Source organism: Talpa occidentalis, unplaced genomic scaffold, assembly GCF_014898055.3.
Source record: "Talpa occidentalis isolate TD23 unplaced genomic scaffold, MPIMG_talOcc4v2.1 talOcc4.11, whole genome shotgun sequence".
Lineage (NCBI taxonomy): Eukaryota > Metazoa > Chordata > Mammalia > Eulipotyphla > Talpidae > Talpa > Talpa occidentalis.
Genome location: NW_023601104.1, coordinates 79,716,016 through 79,734,011, shown reverse-complemented (window position 1 = coordinate 79,734,011; position 17,996 = coordinate 79,716,016). Strand labels below are relative to the sequence as shown.

General features: G+C 44.6%; 1 protein-coding gene across 4 annotated transcripts in view; it reads right to left on the bottom strand.

Annotated features, from left to right (window-relative positions):
• TTC7B (tetratricopeptide repeat domain 7B) overlaps positions 1–17,996 on the bottom strand; it is a 216,069-nt gene that overhangs the window by 118,392 nt on the left and 79,681 nt on the right. For all 4 annotated transcript variants that reach the window (XM_037503711.2, XM_054691639.1, XM_054691628.1 and 1 more), the window contains 2 exons: positions 7,973–8,051; positions 2,245–2,417 (listed from right to left, as the gene is read on the bottom strand). In XM_037503711.2, coding sequence (XP_037359608.1) covers positions 2,245–2,417; positions 7,973–8,051 — 252 coding nt within the window. The remainder of the gene's footprint in view (positions 1–2,244; positions 2,418–7,972; positions 8,052–17,996) is intronic.

The following is a 17,996-nucleotide window of genomic DNA, read 5'->3' as shown; positions in this document are numbered from 1 at the left end:
TCACCCTCCCGCACATCTAGCCTGTACTCCAGTTCTTATATAAATAAATCTTTAAAAAAATTTTTTTAGAACTAATGAGTGAGTTTAGCAAGACTCAGCAAACATAAAAGATCAATATAGTAAATCAACTGTAATTCTCTGTATGCAATGAACAACCCAAAACCAAAATTTAGAAATCAATCTATTTATGAGGCCATCAAAATGGGTAACACCCATAAAAAAGACCCTAGGAATAAGTTTAACAAAAAGAATGTACACCTCATACCCCGACAACCAGAATTTGTTGTCAGAAAGTAAAGCATTTTGTTAAAAGGAATAAATGGAAAAACATTCCATGTTCATGAAAAAGACTTAAAAGACTGTAAAACTCAATATGGTTTATAAATTCAATGCAATTCCCAATAAAATCACAGCTGTTTTTTCTTTCTTTTTTTTAATCAGAAATGGACAGTTGATTTTAAAATTCACATGAAAATGCAAAGGATTACGGGTGACCGCTAAGGGGTGCCAGATTTATTTTTGGGATAATATTCTAAATCTGAGCGTGATAATGGAAGGACAACAGTGTGAATATATTAAGCCACTGAACTGGACACTTTAAAGAGTGAATTATATATATATAGTATGTGAATGACATCTCAATAAAACAATTTAAAAAAGAAACCCAATGACTGTGCTTATCTGTGTGAAACAGAAGTTGTGACTCAGTTACCAGGGCTCGTAGCAGCATGTTCCCTTTAACTACTTTTTTTACCTTTAACTATTAACTGCATTTTCCAGGTCCACATTTTGCCTCCATAATTCTCCTGTTCATATGGGGAAGGTGATATCAGGAGCATGACCATATCTGAATGGTTCCAGAAGCAAAGGGGTAGTGGCCAGTTCTGCAAGTTTTCTGCCTCCCAGGAGAAGATCACATTGGAATAGCTCCCCCACAGATACAGAGCTCCAGCCAATGGTCCCAACTGACTGGAGGAAAGAGTGAAAACTGAAATTCCTCAATATACCTGGCACACTTTGCTATTAAGAAGCATCTAACCAGGAAAAAAATCTAGGGTCTATTTTTAAGACCATAACTTTAAAAATGAATCCCATTCCTGCTTCTAAATAGTTTGTAAAAAAGGTGATCAGCATTTTTTAAGTGAGAGTTTAGAACTTGCTAGAACAGATGTTCTATGTATCTAGATAAGGACTAAAGAGTAAACACGGGCTGTGAATGGTTCAATGAGGCCTTGGACAAGGGGGATGACAACTCAATTCAAATAAACCTCGGGGGAAAATAGAGTATGTTCATTTGTCTGAGTCCATACAAAGAAATGCAAACTAAACAACAAGAGAAAGAAGGAGAGAAATGCCAGGTCATCTTAAAAGGATTAAAAGGCAGCTGCCTTGAAAAGGCCCCTTTGAAAAGGCCACAATCATTTTCAGAAGTGACACCTTAGGAAGTCACGCCCTCCTTCCGCACACTTTCCCTGGGCCTCACAAGCAGCAGCCTGCCATCTCTCCATCATTTTTCCAATTTGATAACAAACAATGTCTTTTTTCCATGTTTATTCAAGTATATTCTCTCTTCCTTCATGCAGAGATTCTAAAAAGGCACCTGTCTTGGCTTGTCCTGGTAGGGACAGGCAAAGATGGGAAGTAAAGGCACTGATGGGAGGAATCGGGAAGGAATCAATGACTTTTTTCCAGTCTCCTGGCTCTTCTTGGGTCTCTCCCTCCCAGAAACTCCTCCCGACCAGGGGAGGGACTGTAGGGGCTCGTTCTCTTCATAGCTGATCAAGTCCCAAATTTAAACTTAAACATTTAAGTGCTGAAGTGACATCACCTTCCAATCATGTGCAAATGATTTAATTATCCTTCTCACAGTTAATTCAACACAAAACAAGTTTTTATACAAAAAGGATCAATGATCTACTCAAGAAAAGAGAAAAGTCCTGTCTGACTTATGCAGTAGTGACCAATGGCTGCATAACTTCTAACAAATGGAGTGCAAATCCCAAAGACCAACAGTGATGGCTGAGAACAGTATTTTCCTACTTGATATGTCCCTGCTAGTACACAGCTATTTGCTGAAGTTAGGAAAAGTAATGAGTTATCTCCAATTAAATTGGTAAATGAGACTTGTTCCTCTAGTTCTTCTGTAGGGGAAAAAGTCTGCCCTTAAATTTCTACACATCCTTGAATCTCCCTGCAGTTTCCCGCCTGTCTCCTAAGCTACACATAAAGACGTCAAGTCCATACTTCTCTCCCGAGTAGACGCGGGCTCTCCGAGTGAGTGTGTAGGTTTTGGTGTTTGCTCCTTTCCGAAGAGGATCATCCAGAGGCGACTGACAGGGCGGCTCCTCCAGAGGGTTCCAGTAGCTCTGCTCACACATGCCCCGCAACAAGATCTCCGCCAACTGCCTGGCTATTGTCTGGGGACACACAGGAGCAAAGGCAGGGCCATGAAACTATTTCACTCAGTAAATATTTTTCAGTCATCACGTTGTGCCAGGCACTATTCTAAGACTCATAATTAAACATTTTTTAATTCTATGATTAAAATTGTATCCATGACAAAAAAGAAAATATGACACAACAAAATATGTGAACACCAAAGAAACAAGTCACGCCCTTCAGTATCACCCTGCCTTTAGTACCCTCTGGAACACTAAAGTGTTTAATACCTGAAACTTTTACCTCAGTTCTTATAAAAAAACAGATGAACTGCAGATATTTTCACCACTTCCCGAATGATGCCTGATCAAGTCCCATCTTGGCAAAAAGCCAGTACTCAACCTAGATGGTGTTAGGCCTAGCATCTTCACTGATGCTAGGATGATGTCCAGTGTAGATTTTTAGAATATGTTTCTTCTTAGAGAGTCAGGGGTCAGTGCTAGGTGGTCCCACCACAGGACTCAGCATCTGAGTACCTGTTCTCCATGCCCCCGGGCCTTCCAGCTACAACATGGAAACAACCTAAATGCCCACTGATTGAGGCTGGAGTGAGAGGTGGTCTGTCCACACAATGGACACTATTCATCTAGAAGGAAAGATGAAAGGCTGCCTTTTATAGCAAAATGAAAGAAGTTTGAGGGATGTATGTGTACTAAAGCAAGTCAGAAAGGTAAGACAAATATTGGATGTTTTCTTGTATATGAATAAAGCGAGGAATCACAGCAGATGAACTGAGATGGCAAGATAGGACATTCATAAATGAATAAAGGGAGATCTCTAAGTTATTAAGGAAGAGGGAGGGAGAAGGGGTCAAAAGGGTATAAGGGATAGTAGTGGGAAAAGTTTTGTGAATAATCTGAGTGTTCACACACACACACAAACACACACATACTTGCTCATAAAACAGATTTCGTTTAGCAATAAGCAAGATGACAACAGTACAACAGCCACAAAATGACAATGTAAGAAAGAACAAAAGAATCAAGAAGGCAGAATAGGGGCAATGGTCACTGACCAAGAAAGACCTTTTCCTCAAAGATAAGTAGGTATCTCCCTTTCTCACTGTAAACCCCAGCATACCTGACCTTGGCCTCCTGAATTAGATGCACATTACTACACTTTCAAACTCTTTGTAGATCCACTGCCAAGAATAGTGCATACATGATAAAGTGCAATGTACGGTCAGTGAGTGGCATCTAACAAGAAGTATTTTGTTAACTGATATGTATCCTTTCATTTACCTCATAATCTTTCAAGTGACAAATAAGAAAAAAATCCCTCTTAAAATAGAAGCTCTGCATTCCAAGGTAATCTAGCCACCTCATGATCAGTTTGAGGAGGCAAATAAAATTTTAACCAGTTTTCCCACAAAGTTTTTGCAGTCTTTGAAAGACACGGAGAAAGAAGGCTGATTTTTCCTGCAAATTAAAGAAATTATGTTCCAGGAGGGAACTTTGCTCGGCTTTTATCCATGTGAAATCTCCTAAAACACCACAAGGGAACTTAAATGCAACCAAATCACTAGCTTAGTGGTTTCTGATAACCACTGGGTAAAGGCAAATTTTCTTGATTATTCCCAAGTAAGACCCACTGGCTCTAAATGTCTATAAAAATGTGAAATTAAATGCACTCCTATCATCCCCAACTGAGCCATCTGTAAAGATCTCATAAGAACACAATTTTCAGGGCCTAAACAGTTCCTGAACTGTTTTCCTAAACCTTCCATTACAGCTTCATTTTCATCTCACTGCAGTCATATAAGCTAATGACTTCTGCTGGAAGCCTTGACTGGCAAAAATAACCTGCACTCACTACAGCTGAGGAAAAAAATGTTAAAGGGAAAAAAATGAACAAGAAACTTCACTTTCTGACAATATCAGTCAAGGAAGGATTCTGCAGTTGTAAAAATGCCTACCCTAAATAAACAGTTTGCTTGTCCACTGTCTCGCAGTTCATCCTAGGTCTCATTCCCCCAGGTATTAACCTTCCAGAGGCAGTTTTTAAATGAGGTTTTGATGTGGGGGAAGAATTTTAAAGGCCTAACTTCATCAGTGCACAACCAGTTAAGCTGGATATTTGGCTGTGTTCCCTGGAAGCTCAAATGAAGTTCAGAAAAGGAGGTTAAATATGAGAAATTACCAGCAAGATTACCAATATCTACCATAGCTTTTACTTTTTATTCTCAGGCTTTTCTAGCTTGCAGTTTAAAGGCCTAAAAAATATTGGTAACTATCAAACAAATTCAGAATTAAAGGAAAGAAAGGAGGGAAGTAGGCCTGAAAGAACGTTCATAAACAAATGTGATCATTGAACTCCCCTTTTTATATGTTTTTTTGATTGTGGTATGAGTCACAGAATATAAAATTTACCACTGATCTATGTGCAATCCAGAGGCACTCAGCACATTTACAATGTCATGCAACCATCACCTCCATCTAGTTCCAGAATATTTCATGACCCTAACAGGAACTCCCATACCCTTTAAATAGTGACGCTCCATTTCCCCTCTTTCCAGACAACCAATCTGCTTTCTGTATAGATATGCCCATTTTGGACATTTCATATAAATGGAATCCTGCAACACATGGCCTTTTTGTGTCTGGCTGCTTTCTTTCAGCATCGTGTGTGCGAGGTTTGTCCATCTGGAAGTATGTATCTGCGCTCTGTTTCTGTTTATGGCTGACTGATCTTCCATGGTATGGATATACCACATTTGGGTTCTCCAGTCATTAGTTGATAGCTGTTTGGATGGTTTCCATGTTGTTGCTCTGGTAAATGATGCAGCTACAAGCATTCATACATGAGCTTTTGTCTAAAAACCTGCTTTCAATTCCCTGGCGTACTTAACTCCAAAGGATTTAGGAATTGGGAGTGGGGTAGCTCTCAATGTACTTTTCAATCCTCTGCTGTGGTCTCACACCAGACAGATGTTTACAAAGCAACTTTTCCACCTCATAAAAATATCTCAAACTCGCAATCACCAGCCAATCTGAGAAGAACCATGCAGTTACTCGGGTTGATGGAAACACTGCCTTCTGAATGGCGTTAGCTGGTGACATGCAGTGCAAACCAGACAGCAGTAATAAGGCGTAGGAGGTGTTTCTCAGCTAGGCTGGACAAGCCTGTGGAAACTAGAAAATGCAGGTTCTTAGGCTGTGCTCAAATGTACTCAGCTAGCAATTCTGAGATCAGGCTCAGGGACATGCTATTTGTTCAGGTTCTCACATAATTCTGATGTACCCTTTAGCTAAGCACTAGAGGAATTAGAAACATTTTGACTTGGGTCACTTGAGGATCACCAACTGAGAACAAAGGTATACTTCACCCCAGGAAGCAGCTCCCCTCCTGAAAACACTGACCAGCGAACAACTGAAGGTTCATTCAAGAAAGTTTGACTTTCTTTAGAAGACCCTCCACTGCACTTCCCAGTAAAAGGAATAAAATGGAAGAAACCTCCCTCTCTTCCTAAACCACCTCTATTCAGAATCCTACCTCACTGGATGTTTAAAAGATAAAATACATTGATTTTAAAATCATAAACCTTAGACAATAATGAAAGGACCTCTAATTCAGAAAACAACACTGAAGTAAGCTACAGCTGATTCCCACGGTGTGTTCAATGCACTCACACCTTTTAATGGTGGAAAAACATTCTTTTCCCTGATGAAATATGAATGTTTTTGAGAGTCAACAATGGGAACAAACGCTCCATATTTAAGCAATTTTCAAAGACTGGCTTTTTAAATGTGATTCTTAAAAACAATTATAAAAACACTTGCCAATATAATCAGTCACTTTCATTGTGCTTCCAAAGCTTGGAGGAGCTGTTTATACCAACCAGTTGAGAAGTTTTATGAAATGCTGAGAGCAATTCAATTTGAGAGAAAAGACGTTTGGCAATGATACCTATTTGATGGGCTTTTTTTCCCCCTTAAAAAACTCTGCATATCAAAATGGTTGAGCTTCTTAAGGCACCTATAATTCACACCGACATACAAATCAATATTGAAGTCCAAGTGAGTTCCTGGTGGTGATGGAGGTGGTGGAGGTGTGTGCGTGTGTCTGTGAAGTTGCTCATCTTGTCTCACCCCTATAATTCTGGGTAAGTCTATGGCTCAGCCATGTGGCCCTGTGAGCTCTATGTCTGCATCCCAAAACCCTGCACATGCCAAAAATGAAGACAAGGCTTCATTTCCCGTGGCAGCAGCCTCAGCCCTGCCCTGAGCCTTGAAATCTCACACATTTCAAGGATTCATGAGGATGTGGAGGCCAGCACAGACAACAAAAGACGAAAGAAACTGCGATCTTGCAAGGGGCTTGTACTTCAGCTGTGACTGGGGCGTTTGTTTAGGTCTAGGCACCAGGCCCTCAATGACTGTGATTCTGAAGGGTGAGCTACCGAGGCTTAATTAATGAACCATCACACCACCCCCAGACAGGAAAGTGAAAGGATTAAAAAGGAAGAGTGAATTTGTGTTAACTGGGGAACCAAATTGGTTCTTTTACCAGCTTCTGTATTTCTCACTTCTAAGCTTTATCATATAATATCAATATAAGTCAAGCAACTAGGCGCTCCTTAGGGTGGAATCTGCTCTGCTTGCTTGGGTTCTGGTTTGAACCATTAGTGCACACTGACCCCTTCACCACACTGGCATCTGGGAGGACTTGCAGTCTATCATGCAAGAGGGGGCACTATCTACCAATAAACACATGGAGAGATGCTCAACATCAACAAAACCATGAGACAGCACTTCATACCCACTAGGATGGCTCCACCTAAGACAGACTCTAACAAGTGCTGTTGTGTAGAAGCCAGAACTCCCACCACTGCAATGATATCATTGCAAACTTTGTAAAACAGTGCATGTGCTTTGGAACACAGTCTAGAACAGTCTGGAAACTCCTCATAGAGCTCGAGGTTGTATTACCAAATGATCCTGCAATTCCACTCCTGGGCATAGACCCAAGAAAAATGGTACCTACATCCACATAAAAACTTGAAATTATAAGGATGTTCATAGCAACATTATTCATAGTAGCCATGTGGAAACCATTCAAATGTCACTCATCATCTGATGACTGGACACAGAAGATGCGTTATAGGCACATGATGAAATGTTATTTGGTAACAAAAAGGAATGAAGGAAGGACACCTGCCACCACTTGGATGAACCTTGAAACACGATGCTAAGTGAAAGAAGCCAGTTCCAAAACCACCACCACATAGTCTAGGATTCCAAGGAGAGGAAGTGTCCCCAGCAGGCAAATCCATAGAATAAGAAAGCAAATTAGTGGTAGTGAGAGAAATGGACTACTAATAGGTATGGGGCTTCTTTTGGGGGTGCTGAAAACATTCTGAAATTAAATATCAGTACTAGCTGAATGATTCTGTGATTGTACTGAAAATCATTGGCCTTAAATGGGTGAACTGTTGGGCATGTAGATTATACCTCAGTAAAGCGCACGTATATTTATATACACAAGAGAGAAAACACAGGCTCTGCGGCCTCAGTCAGGTTGTCAGTACACTTACCATCCGGAGGTTTTGAGTTGTTCTCGTTTCTACAGCTCTGAGGATCTCTCTGAATCTCCCGACTCCTCTTGTCAAGTTCCTGTGTGCAGACAGAATTTGACAGGGTTTCCATCTGGCATGTATTAATATTAAATATTTTATACACATATTTCAATGCATTTTGTCTACATAAAAGCTGTTGGCTAGATTTGAAGCAAACTCTTATTCTGCATAAGTCTGTCCATTTTTGCTCACATTAGAAATAAGCCTTACCTAGAGTTGATGCTTTCACATGCTTTATGCTTCCACAATCAAAATTTCTCAAGAAAACAAAAATCTGAAAATTAGTTTTGAGGCTTAAAAAAAAAAAAAAAAGCTATTGTCTAAGGGTCTGTCTTCAAGTTTCCAATACCCATAGTTTTCCTGCTCCATGAATACAGTGAAATCTATCTTTTCATTGAAAAGGTGGTGGGGGCAAAAGAGGGCAGGAACAGAATACTGACAAGGCACTGTGCAGTGTGTATAAAAGCGGTGATTTTTATGGGCAAGATGAGGGTGAAAGGAATGGAAAAGGAGTTCTCCATGAAGCCACCACTCTGCATATCACAGAATAAACATCACTGCCCAGGAAATCCACCCACAACCATCCAGCCCAGCCCTGCACTGACGCAGGTCAAGGTCCCCATGAGAGCGAGTGTATGCTGGCCGGAACCAGATGCTGCCTGGCTGGGATCAGAACACAACTCATCTCCCTGGCCCACCTCCCAGAGACATGTTTGGTGACACATTTCATTAAGGGACAAATAACTTCAACAATATCCTGGTCAGTGTATCCAGGCCCTGCCTGATGTCTCCTCTCAGAGCAGGGTCTGCCTGTGCAGCCAGGAGACTTCCCAGCTGGTCCCTCCATGCTGAGCACTGCCACTGCCTATGACATAACTCAGTGATATTTATAACCTGCTCATTAGAACACATCTCATCTTTCCGAAGAGCAACCGCGCGGGTCAGCCGGTGCAGTCCTGTCAGCCAGCCTCTGCAGGCGGTGGCAGAAGCTCTAGGTATTTGGCTCTCTTCTCGGATGACATTTTAAATCAAGCAACGGTATTAATCAAAGTGATTGTGGTTTCTGTATGTTACAAGCACTCACAAGGACCATTAATTCGTATCTTATATCTACTGACATCCCAGAACTCCCATTCACAAGAACAGCCCCAGAGCTTTAAGATAATGGCTTATCGGCATTGGTGCATAAATACTCCCGTCTTCCTCACCCACACACACCAGATGAGAACAGATCCGTGGCTTTATGGAGGCATTAAAAGAAAAGCTTGTGTTCGGGACTCCAAGCAGCGCCCAAGGAAATCTAACAGAGACATGAATAAGAACTAGCTGCTGGGCCCTGGGACACGCCATTGACTCTGCTCTCCCCGCCATCGCTAATGTGGGCGCTGTGCCCACAGGCTCAAAACCCATGTGCCTGGGACTGAAGTATCATGAGGAAAAGGAAATCACTACAGATGAAAAAGAGATGGGCATGGATAAGATGGTCTAATTTCTTCCAGAGTCACAGATGAAACCCCTACTCTGTGCCAAAGGAAGAGCATCTGAACTGTATGAAATGAGGGTGGGACTGAGGCAACGTGACTGGCATCCCAGGTTTAAAGGGCCGTCTGATGGAGGGGTGCGGGGTGGGGGCGTTTGAGTCAGGCCTGGCACAGACGGGATCAGGTGCCAGTGTTATGACTGGGGGAGGCTGCGAGATGGAAATTGACCATGCAGGGTGTCTCCTGTGCCCTCCAGTCACAGGAGCACCGAGTTCGCCAGCTGTTGAATGATCTGCTGTGACACAGCAATGAAATGGCTTGCTCAGGTCACAGCCCTTATGGGAGTGAGCTAGGAGCTTTCTGGAACAATTTGTTACACTCCTGGGCAAAAGGAAGGTGAGTTCTAAAACTGAAGCGGAACTCTCAGGTCTATGGTTTATATCATTAATATATATGCAAAGTACTTGATATCTGCGTGTGTGTATAAAAAGACCAATTTTATGCACTCCAATGATCACAGTTAATGAGAACAGGTTCAAAATTGGAAAAAAAATCTAGAGTGCCAGCTGAGAGGGTCGGAGTCTGAGGGCCAGGCCTCCGCCGCCGCCTTGCAGGAGAAACCCGGCTCCCCTGCAGCCCAGGTGGTTTCTCCCGTGCAGGACCGGGGCCCTCTGGTGGACGACAGGAGAATTCCCGACACGCGCCAAGGCAAACCAGCTGCAGCCGGGCGTATTCCTACGGGACCAACGCAGCCTTTGAAGCAAATATAAGTTGTTCTCAAATTGTGTCCCGTTTATTTCTGGGGAGAGCACAGGATTAAGAATCAAATTCTTCCTCAAATCTGGGAAGAACCCTGCTTATAAACAAAGGATCCACAGCAACCACAGAAGGTCTCAGAGGGCCTGGGGCTCCATCAACAACAAGCATGAGCCGCAATCCAAGCAGATCAACCTGACAGCAAGAAGAAGAGGAGAATGGAGGCAAAGATGGCACATCTTCAGTGTCAGAAGAGGAACAAAGTATCTCAAATGCAAAACATAAAATTCTCAGCACCTACTCTACCATTCATATATTTTTGACACATATTCAACCAATCATGTCCACTGTTGTCACGACAACAGAAAAAAATTTTTAAATACTAAACGGACAACCATGATAGAAAGACAAAAAGGAAATTAACTTGTAAGAGTTACATTCTAAGTGCTATGATGTACCCCAATTTGAGGGACATAAACACCATTCGATTGCTTTTAGGTCTCTAAACTATTAGTTATTTCTTAAACTGATGCAATCTACTAAATATCTAGAATGAAATGTTACTTTAAAACTCTATTCCAAAGTGAAGAGAGGCAAGAAATTTCTCTGGTTTTGAGTATTTTCACAGATCCTTGACATGAGGTCATTTATTTCATTTCAACATCCTTGACCGTGAATGCACTGATGTCAGAATTCATTATGGTACAGTCATCTCAAAAATGAATGTCCTTGCCAGTCTCTGAGCAGTGGGAAAGCTGTCAGAACTTGGGGTTCATCTCCCGTGCCTTGCCCCAGCAAGTGAAGCTGGGTGCCTCTCCCTCCATGTGAAGGGGTGCCTGCCAGCTCAGCTATGACCAAGGACAAAGGACCTGGAGCCCCCTGCAGCTGGACTGGCAGCCTGGCAAGTGCTCACAGCACTGCCATCTCTAAGCCAGGAGGGGCTGCTCAGGCCAGGGCCCCACAGCCTTCCTCGTGTTCAAGCCCAGGCAGTCTCGTGCTCTGTCCTTGGCAGGAAAGTCTACCCACTTTCCACGGGGACACGCTCTAGCATTGTTTCTCCCCCTTCCTCTTCTACCTGATTTCTTCCTCCTGCTTCCAACCCTCTTCCTTCCAGGTCGTGTCTGCTGGCTCTTGTGCCAGTGGGAAAGCATGACCTCCTGAGGACACGGGGAGGGCGTCTAGGTCTCTGAACATCCTCAGCTCTTTACTACTGTCCCCTGTGGCTTGGGGCTGTCAAGCCCCAAGGGGGAAGGAAGGAAGCACCCCAAAATCAAGACCAAAATGGAAAACCCAGGCTGGGAAATACTCGGAGACTTGAGAACCACATCACATTGAGAAGGGTGGCTACTTCAAACTCAAACGCATGATCACATGATGTTTTTTGGTTATTTCTCTTTTCATTTATAGGGAGTAGAGTGGGAAAATACAATTCTCCCCCTTAACTTGTTCTTCCAAATTGTCTTCTGACCTTGGAGTTTGGCCTCCAATACACTTAATTCAGTATCGACTGTTCCTGTCATTCAAACTCAAAGTTGTGATATGAATAAAATCCTTTTTATACTGGACATCAAATTCCCTGACTATGGTTTTATTTCCTCTGTGGTTGAGAACTTTAGAACTAAAGCTCAATTTCAGAATAAGTCAACACAATAGGTCTTTTAAAGCTAAGAAGTTGGCTTTTCCCATGTTCTTTCTTACCAACTGGTATTTCTTAAATGCCTAAGCAGTCAGTAATTTCAATGACTTTTGAAATCATGACTTGTTGAGGTATCAGGTTCCAGACTTATCCCTGAGGTCACCACCTGCCCCAAGGAGCTGAGAAGGCTTCACCTCCCTCCCTGAGAAATGCATCTTTATTTCGCTCACTGATACATCCCAAGACCGTCAAAAGAAGCCTGGCATACAGGGAGCCAATGAATGAAATTCAGAGCCACTATGATCCAAATGGATCAAGATCCCAAGAAGCTATATCTTCTGCTTCCTGTCCCCATCTTTCTCACCACATGCAGATTAGCGGGCAGCATATTACACAGAAAATGCCTCGTGTGGCCCTGTACACACGGGTGCCAGAGGGTACAGACACACCTGGGCAGCCAGGTCACCAGGACATAGCTTCAAGAGAGATGTGTGGATAATGAGGATTTTGAGGTTAAAACTTCCCAACATTTCAGGAAAACTTCCCTCCCCAGGTGCCTTTATACAAGCTCCTCTCACTGTCTAAAGCATCCTGAGGATCTTTGGTCATTCCGCAGGTCCCAGGCCAAAGGCCACCTTTGGGAGCCCTATCTGAGGTTCCCAGGAAGAGAGACCCAGGCACTATTTCCCAGGTGCTCCCAGCATGCACATATGAGCAACACACTGATTTTGTGGGTTTTTTTGTGTATTTGCCAACCAATTGTGATTATCTCAAGAACAAAGGCCCGGGTACCTGCCTCTCTTTGTCCCAACTGCCTCACAGCCGCAGGAAATCGTGTACTCGCCTCCAAAGAAGGAAAACCGTGAGCACCATCCGATATTCTGAGATTTCTCTCATCTCCTTGCTGGAAACCTTGTCTCAGTTGCTTTAGGTGGGGCAGCTAAAGGGAGAGCTTTCTCACCAGGAGACACGCCCTGCAGCACGCAGGACACGACAACCTAGAACCCTAGAAAACCAGAATAGTCCAACCAGCGCCAGGTCAATTTCTCCTGGTTCTCAGGCTTGGGAACCGCTTCTTCTTCCTTACGGAACCTATTCTATCATCTATCTTGAAAAAGTCTGACATCAGAACCAGAAATTCAAATTTGGAAAGTGGGAGAAGAGAGAGACCCTTCACAGTCCAGGACATGCCGCTGCCATGAGGAGCTGATTTTCCCAGAATGGGCTCTAGCGTGTCCCTCACCCACTCAGGCCTGCTATCAGGTGACGTGGCTTTGCAAAGACAGATGGCTCACTGGACTCAGGGGCCAGGGGATCAAACCCACAACCTTGGCCTCATTAGCAAAGGACTCTCTGATAACAGAGGAGCCAGCTGCGGCTTGGATCCAGTGACAGAGGACGTGACAGGCATCCACGCTGGGAGGTAAACAAGCAGCCGAAGCTTCCGGAAGTCTCATTTCAACCTAAGGAGAGTTGTACTAGGCTTAACAACATTTTTTGGAACTACCACAGCAACTAGGGCTTCCTCACGACAAGAGCAGAGTGACTGAGGTGCTGTGGTCAGCCGGCCCCACAGTTAGCAGCAAGTGGTGGGCCCTGGGCACAGCAGCAGGGCAGGGGCTCAAGCCGGCGAAGCCTTCTGGGTGTCAGGAGAGCGGCCCTCAGCATAGCCGGCCTATGGCCTGCAGGTGAATGCAGGTACACGGCGAGGGGAGCTCAGATAACTTGCCGCCACCACTCCTTCCCACACATCAGAGCCCGGCCTCTAAGAAACAAGAAACGTGGAGAGTCTGGCCAGCCACATGTCCTTCCTTTCTAACTTTGGGAGAGAGTCAAAGGATACCAACTTCATTCAAAAACTAGATGTGGTGTGTCTACCACGTACCAAGAGGGGGCCACAGGGATGCAACAGGCTCAATTTAACCGTAGAGGCCAAACAGTACCCAATGACACTTTTCACCAACAAACCAAACCTTGTCAACCTATGAGGGCTGTTCTTCAGTGCACCCACCTGAAAGTCCATCTGTTTACATCCTGGGAGAGAAAACATAGAACACAGACTCAGGAGCCAGACAGGAGGGCTCCATCCAAGTTCCATACTCACAGTGGTTGGCCTTGGGCTAGTGCCTGTGCCTCAGCTGCCTCACCTGTAAAACAGTGGTAACTCTACTGTTACCACTTCAGAAATTGGTTGTAAGAACTGAATGAGCTAATACACATAGTTGGTGTTTTTTAAGTGTTTGCCATTCTGACTAATATTATCTTCAAAACTGGGCCTCCCCGGTGGCGCAGCGGTTGAGCGCTGGGTTGCGAAGCTGCCCGCAGCCTCTACAGCGCCGGTTCGTTCCCCGGCTGCTCCCCGGCCACCGGAGGAGGGTCCCACATGGCGCGCAGACCTCTCCTGCCGCCCGCTGCTCCCCTCAGCAGTGTACTTCGGTCCTTCTGCCTGCTCTGCTCCCCGCTCTGGCTCTGGTGAATTCTCTCACCCTCCTGCGCTTCTGACTGTACCCAGTGCTTGTATGTATGTATGAATCAATCAATCAATAAATCAATAAATCTTTAAAAAAAAAAATATTATCTTCAAAACTACCATTGCTCAAAACAGTTTTGGAATTCTGGAATTTACCCTCCAGTCAACTTATAGCACTTTTGAAAGTCTGTTTTACTTCTTTGGAGTCATTTAATTTTTGAAAGAAAAGGGGGGGAGATTACTGATCTGATTCAATTATTCATTTTAATATTTATCGAAAGGCTCACAACAATCGATGTAAGAGAGACAGCATAGCACCCTCTCTGGGACGCTAAGGTCATAGCCCCAGGAAACAACGAGCATCTCCTCAGGGCGCTGGGGCAAAGGCAGGAGTCCCCACGGAAGCTGCAGGAGAGAAACTGAGGGTGTTCACAAGACAATCCTGTGCTCTCTCAGTTGATACACTAACACTTGGAGATGGTTCTGGATCAATCAGAAAAGGCCAGGCCAAAGAGCAGTGGGAAGGCAGGGGGCTGGACCATGAAAGGTGGGTTAGTGGCTCAAACTGGTGGTTTGGGTAATTAAGCCACTAATGTTTTATGAAGGTGTAAAACAAAGGTGACAAGAGACTAGTTCAGCACCAACTCAGTTTACTTCACAAGGAAACCACTGGCTCCAGATCCACCCACATTTAGCATGAGAAGAGCAGGTGGTACTGGGGCAGAGGATCTGCTTCATAAAAAAGGGACACAGTTTACAGAGAACGCACATCAGGCCAATGGGATAGTCATGATAAAAGTTGACAGTAATGTAGGGGACAAACCAGGGGCAGAAGTGTTCTGCTGAGCACATGTCTTCAGCATGAACCAGCTCTGAGCCATAGAGTCACACAGGAAAGGGGTCTTCTGACCATCCTGTTCACTGGTCAGCTAGGCTGTGGAGGGGGAGAAAGGCATAAAGGCCATGGAGGGAGACAGCCCTAAATGTGCACACAAGTACTTGGGTTGAAAAGGGCATTGTTCACTTCCAGTTGCAGGAACCAGCAGAACTGCATTTCCAAAACCACCTCTGGGCATAAAACATCAAAAGCTATGACAAGTGAGAAAAAAATTCAAAAGAATCAGTTGAAAGATACAAAAAGACCTTTAAATGTAGAGGGGTTACTGGGAGCTAGGGGCAGCAGGAGGGGTGGCAGGAGTTGGGGAGGAGCAGACTGAGAGAATGAGGGGGTGGGGGTGGACTGAGAGGCCCCAGGCCTGCTATCCAATTCAAAATCAGGCCAGATATACTCAATAGAAAGGAGAAGCTTTGTGGCTAAATCAGTAAATTAAAGCCTCCCACATTTTTCTTGGGGAAACAAATATGTACTGCTTGGTGTAAGGTGCTGTTTGGGGTTTTCACACATTCTCATGAGTCATACCAGGTCACTTGCCCAGCTTGGTAAGGCCAATTACTTGGGGATAGAAAAGAAAAAAAGAGGGCCTCCCTTGTGGCTCAAGGGGCTAGCACCACACTGTGAAGCTATGTGCGGCCTCTGCAGCACAAGTTAGATCTCCGGCTAGCCAGGGAGATACCCACATGGTGCAGCAGACCTCGCCTGCTGCCCCTGTTGCCCCTACTGCTCCCCTCAGCAGTGTATTTTAGTCAGTCTGCCTGTTCTGTTCCCTACTTTGTCTCTGATGAATCCTTTCACCCCCTGTACCTCTGGCCTGTACCCCAGTTCTTGTATGCATAAATAAATAAATCTTTAAAAAAGAAAAAAGAAGAAAAGAGTAAAGTTTGAGCGCACTCACAAGCAGAAGGGGGAGGAGAGTGGATACAAGGCCTCTGGAACATGGCAGGGGGTGGGTGAGCGTCAGGCAGGGAAGAAAGAACTTGGGCAAAGGGCTTGGCCTTCTGTGCCTGATTCCTCATCTATAAAATAGGACTAATACCTACTTCCAATGACTGAATAACACGACACCTGTAAGGCTCCTGACTCAGTGCTCAAAAACACGTTCGTCCTCCCGTTCCCCATCCATCCACTACCTCCCACCACCCACCATCTGGCCCTCCATTCCACATATAAACATTTAATTGGGTAAAAGTCAAAAGCAGTGACTGGTATGTTTGTGTGTCTTTATTCTATCAGGAAATAACGCAAAACCATGAGTGGTTTTTATTATATTCTATGTCAAAACTTTTTCTCAACTAACAAGTATTTATCGAGCACCTTCTGTAGTTTTATCCACGAGGGAATAGAGTCAGAGAAACTATGTAACATACCTGAGATTGTCATACAGCCCACAGACACAACAGCTGGTATGTGAACCCAGGCCCCATGGGATTCCAGGGTCTAGAAAAGTTGAAGATGATCCCAATCATGCAAAAGCTGCAAATAACCTGGATGCTGACTAACACAATACGCAGGCATCACAGAGGCAAAGAGCAGCAGGCCCCAGTGGCTGCAGCGACTGGGCCAGGCCAGGTATCCACACCCGGACATTACTGGCTCTGAAGAAGGAAATGGGATGCTTAGCCACTGCCAATGGGAGGAAGAGAAGCTCTCAGCTTCAACAGAACACCAAAGGGAGATGGTGTCAGAAAGAGGGGAATGCTGGTAAAATGATGACAGCACAGGCATGGGCCTGCCGCAGGCCGCTGGGCAGCCTCATAGGGCACTTCATTCACGTGGCCAGTCCCTGCCGGAATTCACACTCACTCCTTGGGTGGTGAGCTCAGTGTGCCTTACACCATTACAGGAGAAGGCTTTTCTAGGAAGCTCATTAGCCGGGCCAGTGTGGTCTGTGGGGAGAATATTTATTTGCTCAGGGGAATATACTAGGTTCAAGCCCCTCTAAGCCATCCGTAACAGTTGGCAGTTACTAATAAACCACTGACACAATAATTAAAAATTACTCCACTAGCTCATCAAGAAAGGTCCCAGAAGACTTTGTTTCTTTAGGACAGAAACTGCATCCTTCAGAGTTCGACCAGTATAAGCCCCAGCTGCACCCTAGCTGCACACCTGCTGCTCCCAGGGCTGCTGGGAGGAATTCCTGAGTATCTGCTCATCCAGTGACAGCCAGCACCTTCTCCTGAGGTGACACTAATGGTTTCAGGCCATTCACCAACCCATTGTTCCAGAGGTTCTCCCACCAACCCAGAGAGGCTGGCAGGACCTCATCATCCTTAAATGGCAGAGCAGGAAGCGGAGTCCCAGGGGGTGAGAAGGAGTCTTGTGCAACAGCTCTGCCGGTGGGGCCTGAGTCAGGACTCGAATCTGGCTCTTGATTCACGGTATAGGGAGCTCTCCTCTGCCCCCTGCTGGGCGCTGTTCTGTCCAGTCCTTCACTGCTCCACCACATTCTTTTTTAAACTTTTTTGTTCTATAAAATGTACACATACTGTGGTTGAGCCTTACCCACTTTTTTTTCTTTCTTTCTTGATGTATAATTAAAGTCTCAACCTACAGGCTCCCTCTCTACCTTTCTTTTCCTTACAACTTATCTGGTAAAGGATGGGGATTGCTTTACTCATGGGGCTTCCTTCTGACTGGAAAGCTGCTTAGTCATGGTCCGTATGTCCCTCTGCCCCCCGACCAGCCCGGGTTTGGCTGCTGGGCAGCTCTGGCCGTGGGGTGCACTACTATCCTGTCTA